Source organism: Columba livia, chromosome 28 (genome assembly GCF_036013475.1).
Source record: "Columba livia isolate bColLiv1 breed racing homer chromosome 28, bColLiv1.pat.W.v2, whole genome shotgun sequence".
Classification (NCBI taxonomy): domain Eukaryota; kingdom Metazoa; phylum Chordata; class Aves; order Columbiformes; family Columbidae; genus Columba; species Columba livia.
In genome coordinates this window covers 117,243-129,678 of record NC_088629.1, presented here as the reverse complement: position 1 = coordinate 129,678, position 12,436 = coordinate 117,243, and the positions used below count along the sequence as shown (strand labels likewise).

General features: G+C 50.8%; 1 protein-coding gene across 2 annotated transcripts in view; it reads left to right on the top strand.

Moving 5' to 3' along the window:
- The first annotated feature begins 11 nt into the window (after nucleotides 1-11).
- The window catches only part of NCSTN (nicastrin), a 28,766-nt gene continuing 16,341 nt past the window's right edge, over nucleotides 12-12,436 (top strand). Inside the window, exons 1-16 of one of the 2 annotated variants that reach the window (XM_021282833.2) lie at nucleotides 12-170; nucleotides 393-497; nucleotides 2,211-2,334; nucleotides 2,812-2,930; nucleotides 3,936-4,081; nucleotides 4,262-4,412; nucleotides 4,832-4,941; nucleotides 5,766-5,918; nucleotides 7,281-7,385; nucleotides 7,557-7,634; nucleotides 7,782-7,951; nucleotides 9,162-9,264; nucleotides 9,542-9,637; nucleotides 10,141-10,228; nucleotides 10,366-10,517; nucleotides 11,262-11,474. In XM_021282833.2, coding sequence (XP_021138508.1) covers nucleotides 62-170; nucleotides 393-497; nucleotides 2,211-2,334; nucleotides 2,812-2,930; nucleotides 3,936-4,081; nucleotides 4,262-4,412; nucleotides 4,832-4,941; nucleotides 5,766-5,918; nucleotides 7,281-7,385; nucleotides 7,557-7,634; nucleotides 7,782-7,951; nucleotides 9,162-9,264; nucleotides 9,542-9,637; nucleotides 10,141-10,228; nucleotides 10,366-10,517; nucleotides 11,262-11,474 — 2,022 coding nt within the window. In that variant the 5' untranslated portion in view covers nucleotides 12-61. The remainder of the gene's footprint in view (nucleotides 171-392; nucleotides 498-2,210; nucleotides 2,335-2,811; nucleotides 2,931-3,935; nucleotides 4,082-4,261; nucleotides 4,413-4,831; nucleotides 4,942-5,765; nucleotides 5,919-7,280; nucleotides 7,386-7,556; nucleotides 7,635-7,781; nucleotides 7,952-9,161; nucleotides 9,265-9,541; nucleotides 9,638-10,140; nucleotides 10,229-10,365; nucleotides 10,518-11,261; nucleotides 11,475-12,436) is intronic. The other variant, XM_005515096.3, reaches the window with a different exon arrangement.

Below are 12,436 nucleotides of genomic sequence, written 5' to 3'. Positions count from 1 at the left end.
CTGCGCAGAGCGGCTTCCGGCGCTGCCCGGGCGCGGCCGAGGAAGCGGAAAGGCTGGGAAGATGGCGGCGGGGAGAGCCGGGGCCGGGCGGGGGATGGAGGCGGCGGCTGGGAGCTACTGCGCCCCGTTCCCGGCCTGGTGGGGGCTGGCGCTCGCCGTGCTTGCGGCGGGTGAGGCGGGCTGGGAGGAGGGCGGGACGGGGTAGGCCTGGGGCGGAGGTGGGGAGGGCCCCGCCTGGCCCCCTTGACATGGCGGCGCTGGGAGCCCTCGGTGTCCCCCTCCGAGCTGTGGAGGGGCTCGCCCTTCCCCACCCTGAGCCGGGGAGAGCCTTCTGAGGCGCGGGGAGCCCCTGGTTTGGCTCCCTCTGAGGCGGGGCTGCATCTTATCCTCAGGCTCCTGCCAGGGGAACTCGGTGGAGAGGAAGATCTACATCCCCTTGAACAAAACTGCGCCGTGCGTTCGCCTCCTGAATGCCACCCACCAGATTGGCTGCCAGTGTGAGTACAGCAGTGGGGCGCCAGAACTTCCTGCCGTGGCTGTGCCCTGCGCTGGAAGACGTGTCGGGGGGGGCAGTGGGACACGGGGAGAAGGTTCTTTCCCAGAGGTGCTGGACACTGAACGGGCTCCGGGGGGCCACAGCCCAACTGACAGTGTTCAAGAGACTGGACAGCGTCCCCAGACACACGGTGGGGTGTCCTGTGCAGGGACAGCAGTTGGACTCGATGATCCGTGTGGGTCCCTTCCAGCTCAGGACATTCTGTGCCTCTAGAGCCCTGCTCAGGCAGGATTCTGGGCCCAAGTTGGTGTAGAAGGGGCCTCGTGTGAGTCGGTGTTTTACGCACAGCTGGGCTTTGCTTTCCCTCGGCCGCTCCCCGCGGCAGAGCGTGGCGGTGCCACCGCGGGGCGGCACAGCTGCGCTGGGCTGGCAGGTGTCTGAGGGCACGAGGTGCTCTGACACCGCTGCCGCCCTTTGCTGCGAGCCCAGGGCTTGGGCAGGCGGCTGTGTGCCGCCCTGCTGCCCTGACACTGGCAGTGCCCATTAGTTACAACGGTTATTAATCGCAGCGATTGACAAGGTGCTTGACTTTATCAGGAGATTCTTCTGAAAGCACTTTGTCTGCTTTCATTCAGACAGGGCAAAATGCTGAGCAGTGGACCTGCTTTGTTTCTTGTCCCCCTTTGCTGCCATGCTCTGTTTGCCCTTTACCTCCCCCCGTGCTCTTCTGCGGCTCGTGCTGAGCTGTCTTTGAGCTCCGGGTTCCTGAATGTGCGATCTTTGCTCGTTGAAGAGCGGCAGCACTAACCTGGCTCTGTGGCTGTGATCGCTGACGCTGCTTCTGGCTCCTCCGAGTTCTTTTCGATTTCACGCTGCAGTTTCCTCCTGTTCTTTCTTATTCTGTTCAGTCACAGGAGGCCCGTAGTTATCTGAAGGTCCTTAAGTGCTCTGATGAGCTTAAACAAAAGATGCTTTCAAAGCACAGTGCTTACTTCTTAATGTACGCCCTTCAGCATCTTTTTCCTCTACTAAAAGCCACTGTTTTCTGTCCTGCTTCGGCTAAATGGTATCACTTCACCAAATTGCTTCCTCTAGCCCTTTAATCCTGTGAGTTGTTCTTCCATAAAGCCCTTAGGAACATATCGCTCTGCCCTTAAAGCCAGTGAGGGGCTGGAGTACAAGTGTGATGGAGACTGAGGGACCTGGGGGTTCAGCTGGAGAACAGGAGCTGAGGGGAGACCTTCTGATCTCTGAACTGCCTGAAAGGAGCTTGGAGCCAGGGGGGTCGGGCTCTGCTCCCCAGGAACAAGCGCCAGGAGCAGAGGAAACGGCCTCAAGTTGCGCCAGGGGAGGTTGAGGTTGGATCTTGGGAATCGTTTCTTCCCCAAAGGGCTGTGGGGCATTGGAACAGGCTGCCCAGGGCAGTGCTGGAGTCACCAGCCCTGGAGGGGTTGAAATACACAGAGGTAAGGTTCTCAGGTACATGTTTAGTGCTAGATTTAGGTTATGGTTGGACTCGATCACCTTGAGGGGCTTTTCCAACCAAAATGACACTGTTTCTATGAGGTGGCACTTATGGACATGGTTTGGTTGGACTTGATGTTCTTGAAGGTCTATTCCTACCTAAATGGCTCTATGATTCTATTCTGGGGCGGTTTGAGGATGTGAAGGGAGTAGAGCGCTGTGACACAAAGGGCGTGCTCCCTTTCTGCAGCCTCCATCAGCGGAGACACGGGAGTGATCCACGTGGTTGAAGAGGAGGAAGACCTGAAGTGGGTGCTTGCTGATGGTCCACACCCACCCTACATGATACTGCTGGATGGGAACCTCTTCAACAGGTCAGTCACCATCAGCTTTTACCTTCCCAGGGTGACGTGAGCCCCCAAGACCACTCTGGGTCCTTAATCTGGTGGTAAAAATGTCGTTTTTCAAATGACAGATGGCAGAATCAGACCTGACTGCACCAAACTATATTGAGGTTGAAACGTATGTTTTAGTGCCTGAATTTATTTCTTCTTAAATGGGCTCTTTTGCGGTTGGAAGGGCTCTGTTCTGTGTGAATTCTCTTGCTGTGTTCATCACCAGCAGATACTAAAGTTCATTAAATAACGTGATTAAGATTGGTCATGTCTCTTCCTGGGCAGAGCGGGAAAGAAGTGGTTGAAGTTTTCTCCTCGTTGCTGTGGGCGTAATCTTATGTAGAAGATAATGAAAAAGGGATAAGTTGGTTATTTTGATCAAAATTATCATCATGTGCTCAACTGTAAGAGGTTGTTAATGAATTCAAAATTCCACTCATGTTTTCTGTGTTCCAGGAGGGTGATGATGCAGCTGAAGGGAACGTCCCGCGTGTCAGGCCTAGCTGTGACCATGGCCAAGCCCAGCCCTCCCCAGGGCTTCTCTCCTGGTTTGAAGTGCCCCAGTGATGGGTTTGGTAAGTAAACGTTCGGTCTTGATCCTCATTGGGAGGAAGCAAAATGGTGCCTTGACATTGGGTGGCCAAAGATGGGTGAAGGGTAGCTGAAGCTGCAGCTCCACTTCAACGTCAAAACGCTGTTTAAGATAACAGGCTCGATATCTTCTTTCAAGTCCTTGGTCTGAGCTGGAATCTCGTCCGTTCTCAACAAGAGCTGGGAGGGACGTTTGTGAAAGACTGGTAGATAAGCTGACTAAAACAGCGTGAGGTCACGGAATTGTTGAGCCTGACCAAGGGTGGTTGTAACTTCCTTTTCTTTGACGCATGAAACATGTACTTTTTCCACACGTGATGGTAAAAGCATCTCGTGTTTGCGTAGATTGAGCAGCGAGTGTGTTAACCTCCCCTCTGGGCCAGTCACTGCTTTTCAACATTCCATCCCGCCTCCTTGATTTCCCCCTGTGGTTTCAGGGTTTCAGGTTTTCGTCTCACTGGTTTTTCATGCAGCAAATTTACTGTATTGCACTTGGAGGGGAGAAATCGCAACGCCTTCAGTAGTTTGCACAGAGCTTTCTGCTGTGTGTACACTCCTGCCACGAGTTTGAGGTGCTGGCTTGTGTCACGTGTCCCTGCCCTCGTGCTGTTTGCACAGTATCTAGGGGTGAAAACGATTGGCACATTATGGATGCTTTAGAGCTACTTGCAGCACGTGATGAGCTCACAAAATGCAGGTTTGTATGTTCCTCGGTTAGAAGTATAATGTTCCTTTGTGTGCGTCCTCCACTCTCTCAGCACGTCGTAACTGCCTGCCGAGCGCTCTCGCGGCGTCGCACCAGCGTCTTTCTCCTCGCCCTCTCTGCTGCTCTGCCCCGTGCAGCGACCGGCTCCATCCCCCCGACTGTTGTCAGCTGGCTCCTGAGCTCGTCTTGGTGCTCATGCTCCATTTTTTCAGCAGGCCCCACCTTTCCTGCTGTCTGTTCTTCTCTTCCAGGCTCTGATTCACCTGTTTCTTTCTGTTGCCAGGTGTCTATTCCAAAGATTACGGCCCTGAGTTTGCACACTGCAACAGGACTGTGTGGAACCCGGTGGGCAATGGGCTGTCATATGAGGATTTTGACTTCCCTATTTTCCTCCTTGAAGACGCCAATGAGACTCAAGTTATTAAGCAGGTACTGAGCTTCCTCAACAAGCAGAAGGGAAACTCCTGCCACTGTTCAGGAAAGGGGGTGGAAGTTTTGTTTTCTCTCAGCTTAGATATTGAAGTCTACAGTAAAACTGCCAAATTTTAGATGCCGTACACAATGTTTTTACAGGAACACTGTTTTGGCCTGATTTTTGTTTCCATACAGTGCTATCAAGATCACAATGTCCCTCGCGGTGGATCAGGCCCCGAGTACCCTCTCTGTGCCATGCAGCTTTTTTCCCACATGCACGCCGTCACCAGCACCGTCACCTGCATGAGGCGCAGCTCCCTCCAGAGCACCTTCAGCATTAATCCAGGTGAGCACTTTCCTTCTTTCCCTGACATGATGCCTGGCCGTAAAAATCCCAGTGCAGTACAGCTGTGCAAAAGAAAGAAAGTTGTAGAGTTTCCCCAAAGGCTTGCGTGTCAACTGAGCCTTGTCAAAGTACGTTTGTTTTCAGTTTGGAAAATAATGTATAAAAAAGATGGGACCTAATACCTGCTATGTAAATCATCAAGAATGGCTCTGAGCCATGGCTCTGTTAGGCAGTGTGTGCATGAAATTAAATCCTGAGGAAGGTTTTACCAGTGGCTTTCCTGGGGCCGGGACTTCGTCCCCACTGAGCACAAATCTCTTGTGGTGGAGCCACTGATGAGCTGCAGCTGAGCAGAAAGCACGCTTCTGACCTGTCACTGCTGTGGGCTCAACTCAGACCATGTTTTTTCTGCTTCCTAGAGGTTGTGTGTGATCCTCTGCTTGATTACAATGTCTGGAGCACCTTGCAACCTATCAATTCCTCTGGAAAAGTTGATCCTGAGAAGGAAGTTATTATTGTTGCTACGCGAGTAGGTACCTCTTAATCTTGCTTTTAGAACGTGGACTGGAAGGATTCTGCAAAGACAGAGACTTACTTATGGGAATATGCTCCTTGTATATTTTGATTTCTTCCTGTGTTTCAAACCTTCTTTTAGATCCGACTGGCTGTTGTGGTTCTGCAAGTATGAGCCTTTCAGCTGGTAGTTTTACGTATATTTATCTGTTGTTTCAATATAAAACATCTGCATTTTGTTTCTTGCTGTCTTACCTGAGACGTTTTTCAGCATCTTCTTCACTGATGGAACCAGACAAGTGGAAGTAGTTGGTGTGTCTGTTATGCTTTCCTAAGATATTCACATCCTCAAAATGTGCTACAGAGAAGCAGACTGTGCAGTTGGCCCATCTGTATTTTTCAGGAGAGGGAGACAGAATCACTTGGAGGTTTTGTTGTGTGTCAAGCGCTGAGTCAGCGTGAGGGCTGGGAAAGAAGTTTCCTTCCCCATCTAGCAGTCTGTTTTATGGGCACTTTACACCTTCCAAAGATGCCAGTTCAAAACTCCGTTTTGCTGCCGTCCCAGAGGCCAGCGCTGAACAGTGCTGCCAGCGTTAAAATTACGCATGCTCAAGAATCTCTGCTTGGGTCAGGGCTGGGGGTGGCAGGGGCAGGGCTCTGGGGCCTCGGGACTGCCGCAGCAACGCAACTGGTGTTTTCGGTTAGGGTAGGCGGGGCGCTTTGTTTGTTCCCGTATCAGTAGGATGAGTGGGATAGGAGGAAGGTGATGGATTTGCTTTCCCGGTACAGTGTTCCTCTCTCCGTGTGCACGTTTCTTACGCCTCCTGTCCATGCTTACAGATCGACAGCCATTCCTTCTTCTGGAACATTGCGCCCGGGGCAGAGAGCGCTGTCTCTTCCTTCGTCGCCCACTTGGCTGCTGCCGAAGCTCTTCGTAAAGTGTCAGATGTTCATTTGCTACAAAGGAATATCATGTTCACCTTCTTCCAAGGGGTAAGAGGAGCAGCGTCATGCCCCATTTGGCTTGTTCTAAGATAACAAATCAACCCTTGGCTCCCTGCAAATGAACGTTTTCCCTACTCTTTGTGCGGAGTCATTTGTTTGCATCCTCATACCATGATTTTCTCTGCTCCCCCAGCAAGAATGGGATCTTAAACGCACTGGGATAACAACAGCAGATGGAGCTTCCACTAGGGCAACTAATTTTCTGCCCCTCAATTCATTCTGGATGAATGACACAAACTTTGCGTTCCCTCCCCTCTCCTCCCAGTGTGCCTGGCTGTATGTTTGTTCTCTGTTTCAGTTCAGGATGAACTGCAGTGGCCAGGCTTTAAATTCTGAAATGAAGCCCAAAGAAGGCCAGATTAAAAATCTATGTGTTGACAGCAGCAAAATGTAGCTCGTTTTCTGAGAACCCAGCACTGGAGCCAGCAGCTGTGGAAATGCAGAACAAGCTTGTAGAGGAGGGACTGATGGCCAACAGCTGATGTTCCCCTCAAGGCATCTGCACTGATGGGTGGTTTTTTTGTGCAGCTTTGTGAAACTGGCTCCCATTCTGTGGCCCTGCGATTCCCTTCATTCGCTCTGCTCAGCACATCCATCCCTAGCCGGAATTCCCTTGGGGGAGGGAGACGTAGAGCACGGTGAAGCAAACATTCTCTGTTGTGCTCCCTGAATGGAGGAGGAATGATAAGACTTGGCTGTGAATTCGTTGTGGCGACGGCTGGTGGCTGGCCGGCCCCGCTGCTGTCCCTCACCGGAATTCTCTTCTTAGGGGCGCCCGCTCCTCCCCAGGCCATGCTCAGCTTCTTGTAGCTCCCTTGACATGCTCATTTCTGCCACCTTGCCTACCCCCCTCTTTTTCAAGGGAAACAAATACCCCTCTTTTCAGGAAAGCTTCATATTTTTATTTCCTGGAACGGAGAATTGTCCTTTTTCCCTGACTTGCTGTCCTCCTTCCCCAAAACCAAGGAGGACGACGCATGCCAGAGCAGAGGTTTGTGTGAACGTCTTTGCTGTTGTTCACTCGCGGTGCCTTGCCGGATATCAGTGCTCGCTTCAGTCTGACTTTGCCCTTGTGCCTTTCTTGGTCGTGGAGCTTAATAGCTGTCCCCTGTTTTTTTGCTGTTTGCCTTCATTTTTGTCCTTTGCTCTGCAGCACCTTTGTCTTTGGCGCCAGGGACAACGTAATATTTACTTTTGGTGCGTGCCAGGCTACACAAACCTTCAGAAATACTGGGTGCAGTAGTTGGCCCTCAAGCTTTTGGTTTTGCTCCACCTCAGCCTTTCAAATATTGCGTTTGTGCCAGACAGCAATCTTATGTGCTTCATGTGTGATGTTTTTTTCTGTCGCAGGAGACCTTTGATTACATTGGCAGCTCCCGAATGGTGTATGATATGGAAAATGACAAGTTTCCTCTCCGCTTGGACAACATTCATTCCTTTGTGGAGTTGAATCAGGTGTGGGTTAAGTTAGAGGACTTTTCACTCCCTGCTTCTCTGATAATGTGGCTGTGGTTTTCCCAGCCAGCCTTTCGCTGGTTTTGACTTTTCCCTGGGCTGAGCTTCCCTGCTCTGCAAGACTTGGTGATTTCCAGTCGGGTGTTTATGGTGGGGATTTTTGTCTTGCAGGTGGCTCTAAGGAATGGCTCAGTTTTGTGGATGCATACAGACCCTGTCTCTCAAATGAATGAATCTGTTAAAGTGCAGGTAATAGAAAGCGATATGTAGTCAGTCACCTGGCCAAAATACTGTGGGATCTTCAGCACACTGCAGATGATCAGGATGTTAACCTTTCCAGAGAAATTATAGATCCAAAAGAATAGTGGGACGGTGCCTTTTTCTCTTGTTTTTCAGGTTAGGAACTTGCTAGATATTCTGAGTAGCAGCAGTGTGGGAGCAAATGTGAGTTTGCAGGAGGTTGGATATTCGCAGCCTCTTCCCCCATCTTCCTTCCAGCGCTTCCTTCGGGCCCGGCACATCCCTGGGGTGGTCCTGACTGACCACCAGGCAGCTTTCCAGAACAGGTATGTCTCCGGGCCCTGCGCACGGCCTGGCCCCTGTTCTGACGGTGGCGGAGCCAGCAGAGGGCCCCTGAGCTCCTGCGGCGCCCGTGCCCGGGATGCGCAGGCTAACATACATGTAGAGCAGCAGTTGGGGGAGCAGAGGAGGAAGCATGTGCCATGTAATTGAACAAGCGCAACATAATTATTCTGACAAGCGAAAGAAATCCAGTTTTGTACAGAAAATGTTCCCCACAGCTGGCTGAAAGCCAGAGGTGAGCAAATGGCAACTGAGCGTGCCTGGGCCTCATCTGTTCTTCCAGAAGCTAGCTGCCTTTTTTTTTCTTTTTTTTCTTTTTTTTTTTTTGTTATAGCGTACTGTTTGTGATGGCAGAAGGCCCCAGGCGTTGGAAAGGGCACTTTCATTCACCTCGCATGACCCTACTACAATGTGTTCCTTGGGGATCCCCTGCTCCTCATCAACTTGGGAAGTGGCATGGGGCAGAGGACAGACATATGCCTCTCCTCTTGCCCCCAGACTCTTCCGATTGTCTCTTTCCCTTCAATGCTTCTCTGCTGTTTCTGAGAATCTCTGTAGCAATCAAAGGGAAGTAAATTCCCTTTCACCTCTAAATCTGTACTACTCTAAAGGGGTAAGAAGAGCTGGGGTGGAGGAAAACATGCCTGGCCGCTGTGTGACCTGACTTTAGACTGGGAGGATGAGTCCTTGGTTGGCTGGGAACGTCAGACTACGCCGTGGGCATTCCGCCCAGTTCCCCATTCGGTTGCATGTGCCGCAGATGCCTTGGTGTAAATCTTTTGTAGACTTGTAGTGGGAATTCCTCGCTGCCTTCAAGATGAGGCATTAATAAAATCCACTCACATGACTCGCATCCAAAGCTCTCGTCCCAGGAGACCTTCTGCATGGGTTGTCCTTGCCTCAGTTTCTCTGCCCATTTAATAGGTTGGGCTGTTGCCCACCTGAAAGCTAATCACAGCTTGGAAATTGCTTGGAGATCCTCAGATGGGAGAAGCTGTGGAAGGGCCAAGTTAATTATAAAGCCTCATTAACTGGTTTAAGGAGCGTGTGGCAGGGCAGCGCTTTGGCAGGGCTGTATCTCTGCTCCCAGGAGACTGCTCCCACTGTTTGCTTTAGGCAGACTCTGAATTGAATTCCATGCCCAGTGGTTTCTTTCTGCCCCTCCCCAACCTCTGTTTGCCTCCTTCTTTTCAGATACTACCAGAGCATGTACGACACTCCAGAGAACATCCAGATGCAATACCCCGAGGGGCTCAGCCCGGAGGAGACTTTGGAGTATGTCACAGACACAGCCAAGGTTCCTTCTTTGCATTTTTCTTAAGCTACTGCATCTGGTTGGATGGGGCTTTGTGTATGGGCAGGTGACAAGCAGGGTGATGGGGAGAGGGGCAAAGCTGTTTCCAAAAAGGGCAGGAGGAAGGCAGGAGTGCTTTGTACAGCGACAAAGGCAATAGGCGCTCAGATGCTAGCCCGATGGAAGTGTTTTGATGGATGGGTAGATTCTGGCTTGCTCTCCTTGCTTGTTTTGCTGAATCTGCCTATCTTGATTAACAGAGAGTGTTTTTCCTTTGCAGTCTCTGGCAGAAGTTGCCACAGTGGTCGCCCGTGCTCTCTACCAACTTGCAGGGGGAGCCAACAACACCTCTGCTATTCAGGCAGATCCAAAAACGGTACAAGCAGATGGAATTGAGTCCCTGGCATCTCTGATGAGCCCTCACGAACCCCCCTTCTGTCTCTGTTTATATGTGTTTACACAGCACGCTGTCCTGTCTGTCTCCGTGAGGGCTTTGCCTCTCCCCTTCTTTTCTCCACCACAGCTGAATCAAAAACCTTTCACCCTTCCCTGGCTCCTTGCTTCTCAGTCGCTGGACGGACATTAAATTTCATGAGCCCTCTACAAAACAGACCTGTATCCTCATTCCATAAAGCAAAAGAGGAAGCTGAGGTGAAATGGCAGTGTGTGCCACAGGGATCAGCTAAGGAGTCGGTGGAACTGAAATCAAACCAAATTTTCACACCTTGGTCCTGAATTATATTCAGTTGTGACATATGGTCTCTCTTTTGCTGTGCTCTTGGCCCCTGTCATGTGTCAGATGAATGATCTTAAGAGGTATAGCTGTTAAGATGCTATTTTCTCTCCTCTTTGTATGAACCAATTTCCGTCTCTTTCCAGGTCTCTCGAATGCTGTATGGGTTTCTGATTAAAATGAACAATTCCTGGTTTCAGTCCATCATTAAACCAGACTTAAAAGGAATTCTGGGTAAGGGCAACATAGGGAAGAAGAACACAGGGATGGGTTTGACCCCATGTGTTACCTGGCAGCTTTCTGAAGTGCCACACTATCGTTGTCTGGTTCTGGCCATCTCCCCGCCAATCCCATTTCTCCGACTGTTCCAGGTGACGTTCCCCAACACTACGTTGCCGTTTCCAGCCCTGTGAACACCACCTACCTTGTGCAGTACGTCCTAGCCAACCTCACAGGCACTGTTGTGAACCTCACCAAGGAAGAGTGTCTGAACCCTGAAAAAACACCCAACAGTGAGAAGGAAGTGAGTATCAGTCAGAGTGGGGTGACAGGCTCTCCAATATGCTGTTTTCTGCTTTTGAGGAAAGCTGGTTAAGAATTCCTCATAATAACACATGGGACAGCTGGGAAACTCCTCCTACAAGGAGGCATCTTAATGCCCAGGGGCTCCCCAGGTTAAGAAGGACAAGGAATTACTGGAGGGAGTCCAGCAGTGGGCTACGAAGACGATTAGGGGCCTAGAGCACCTTTCTTCTGAGGAGAGACGGAGAGAGCTGGCTCTGTTCAGCCTGGAGAAGAGAAGCCGGGAGGGGATTTCATCAGCGTTTATAAATATCTCCAGGGTGGGTGTCAAGAGGATGGGACCAGACGCTTTTCAGTGGTGCCCAACAATAGGATGAGAGGCAATAGGCAGAGACTGAAGTATAAGAGGTTCCATCTGAACATGAGGAGAAACTTCTTTACCTTGAGGGTGCCAGAGCCCTGGCCCAGGCTGCCCAGAGAGGTTGTGGAGTCTCCTTCTCAGGAGACATTAAAACCTGCGTGGACACATTTCTGTACCTGCTTTAGCAGGTAGGTTGGACTAGATGATCTCCAGAGGTCCCCTCCAACCCCAGCCATTCTGTGAAAAGGATCCCTTTACAGTGAGAACACTCTGTAAAGTCTCTGTTTCTCTCTGGGGACATGGGGAAGGTTCCAGAACAAGGAGGTAGTCTGGTTATTTGCTAGTGACCGTTTGCTGTCTCTCAGTCTCGTGTTTTCTTTGCAGATGTATGAATATTCCTGGGTGCAGGGTTCCCTGGACCCTAACTCAACATCACGAGTCCCCTACTGTGTTCGGTCAACCGTTCACCTAAGCAAAGCACTCTCTCCTGCCTTCGAGCTGAGACAGTGGGGATCTACAGAGTACTCCACATGGACAGAGAGTCGGTGGAAAGAGATCCGTGCCCGAATATTTCTGGTAGCCAGCAAGGAGCTAGAGGTGAGTTTGTACATGTCTGGAAGAGAAAACCAGAGAAAAAGACAAAAGTGAATGGGTGAAATCCATAGGGCTTTGAATAACGCCTCCTAACAGCCGAAGAAACAATTCAGAGTTTGTTACGGAATCTTGTACCATCATCCTGTGTGAGTGAGCTCCTCATTTAAGAACATCCTTGAGAAAGAGGTAACCAAGAATGCACAGCTGGTGATAACCCTGCCACCTCCAGCCATTTGTGGGTTGATAAACTGGTCACTGGGCCTGAGACAGTGCAGCATAATTGCTGAACTCTGTGAATAAAAGAAGTGACAGGAGTGACTCCTTCCCCAAGCACAGGAAGGCAAGGCAGTGAATCTGGCTGTTCAGGTGTTTCACGTGATGTGCAACCCAGGTCTTCCTGGAGTTCAAATCTGCCCTCAACGGCCCAGAAATAGCTTTTGCACAAACCTTCACCAACAAAAGCTGCTGTTGGTTCAGCCTCTCAGATTCTGAGCAGCCCTGAGCTGGGTGCCAGCAGAATAAGGTTTAAGCGTACCAGTACTTTGGGACTCTCTGCCTCTCTTGGTGTCCTCTGGTTGGCTGTTAATGATGTCACGCCTTGTCAGGGCAGACTCCAGAACTGCATCATCGTTTGCTAGCAATAAGTCACCTGAAAACTGTAGAAACCCAGGCAATTGTTGCATTTCTCAGGTGATTATTTGAAATATGAGCAATTTCTTTGTGTGGCACTGTGACTTGCCTGTGCCTGTTGGCCTGTTACAGCTCAGTAGACCTGGTGCCCTGGAGAGGCACGGTTTGAGCCCAGCCGTCCCTGAAGTGTTGACCCCATAGAAGACGTACCGTGAGAGTCGTAGCAGTGTGTTTCTGGCCACTGTATGGGGACTGCCCTGAGATATTCGGGGGAGACTGGGAAGGGGAGTCCTACCCCACAGGGAGAAGGGTTGTCAGAGAAGAATCTAATGGAC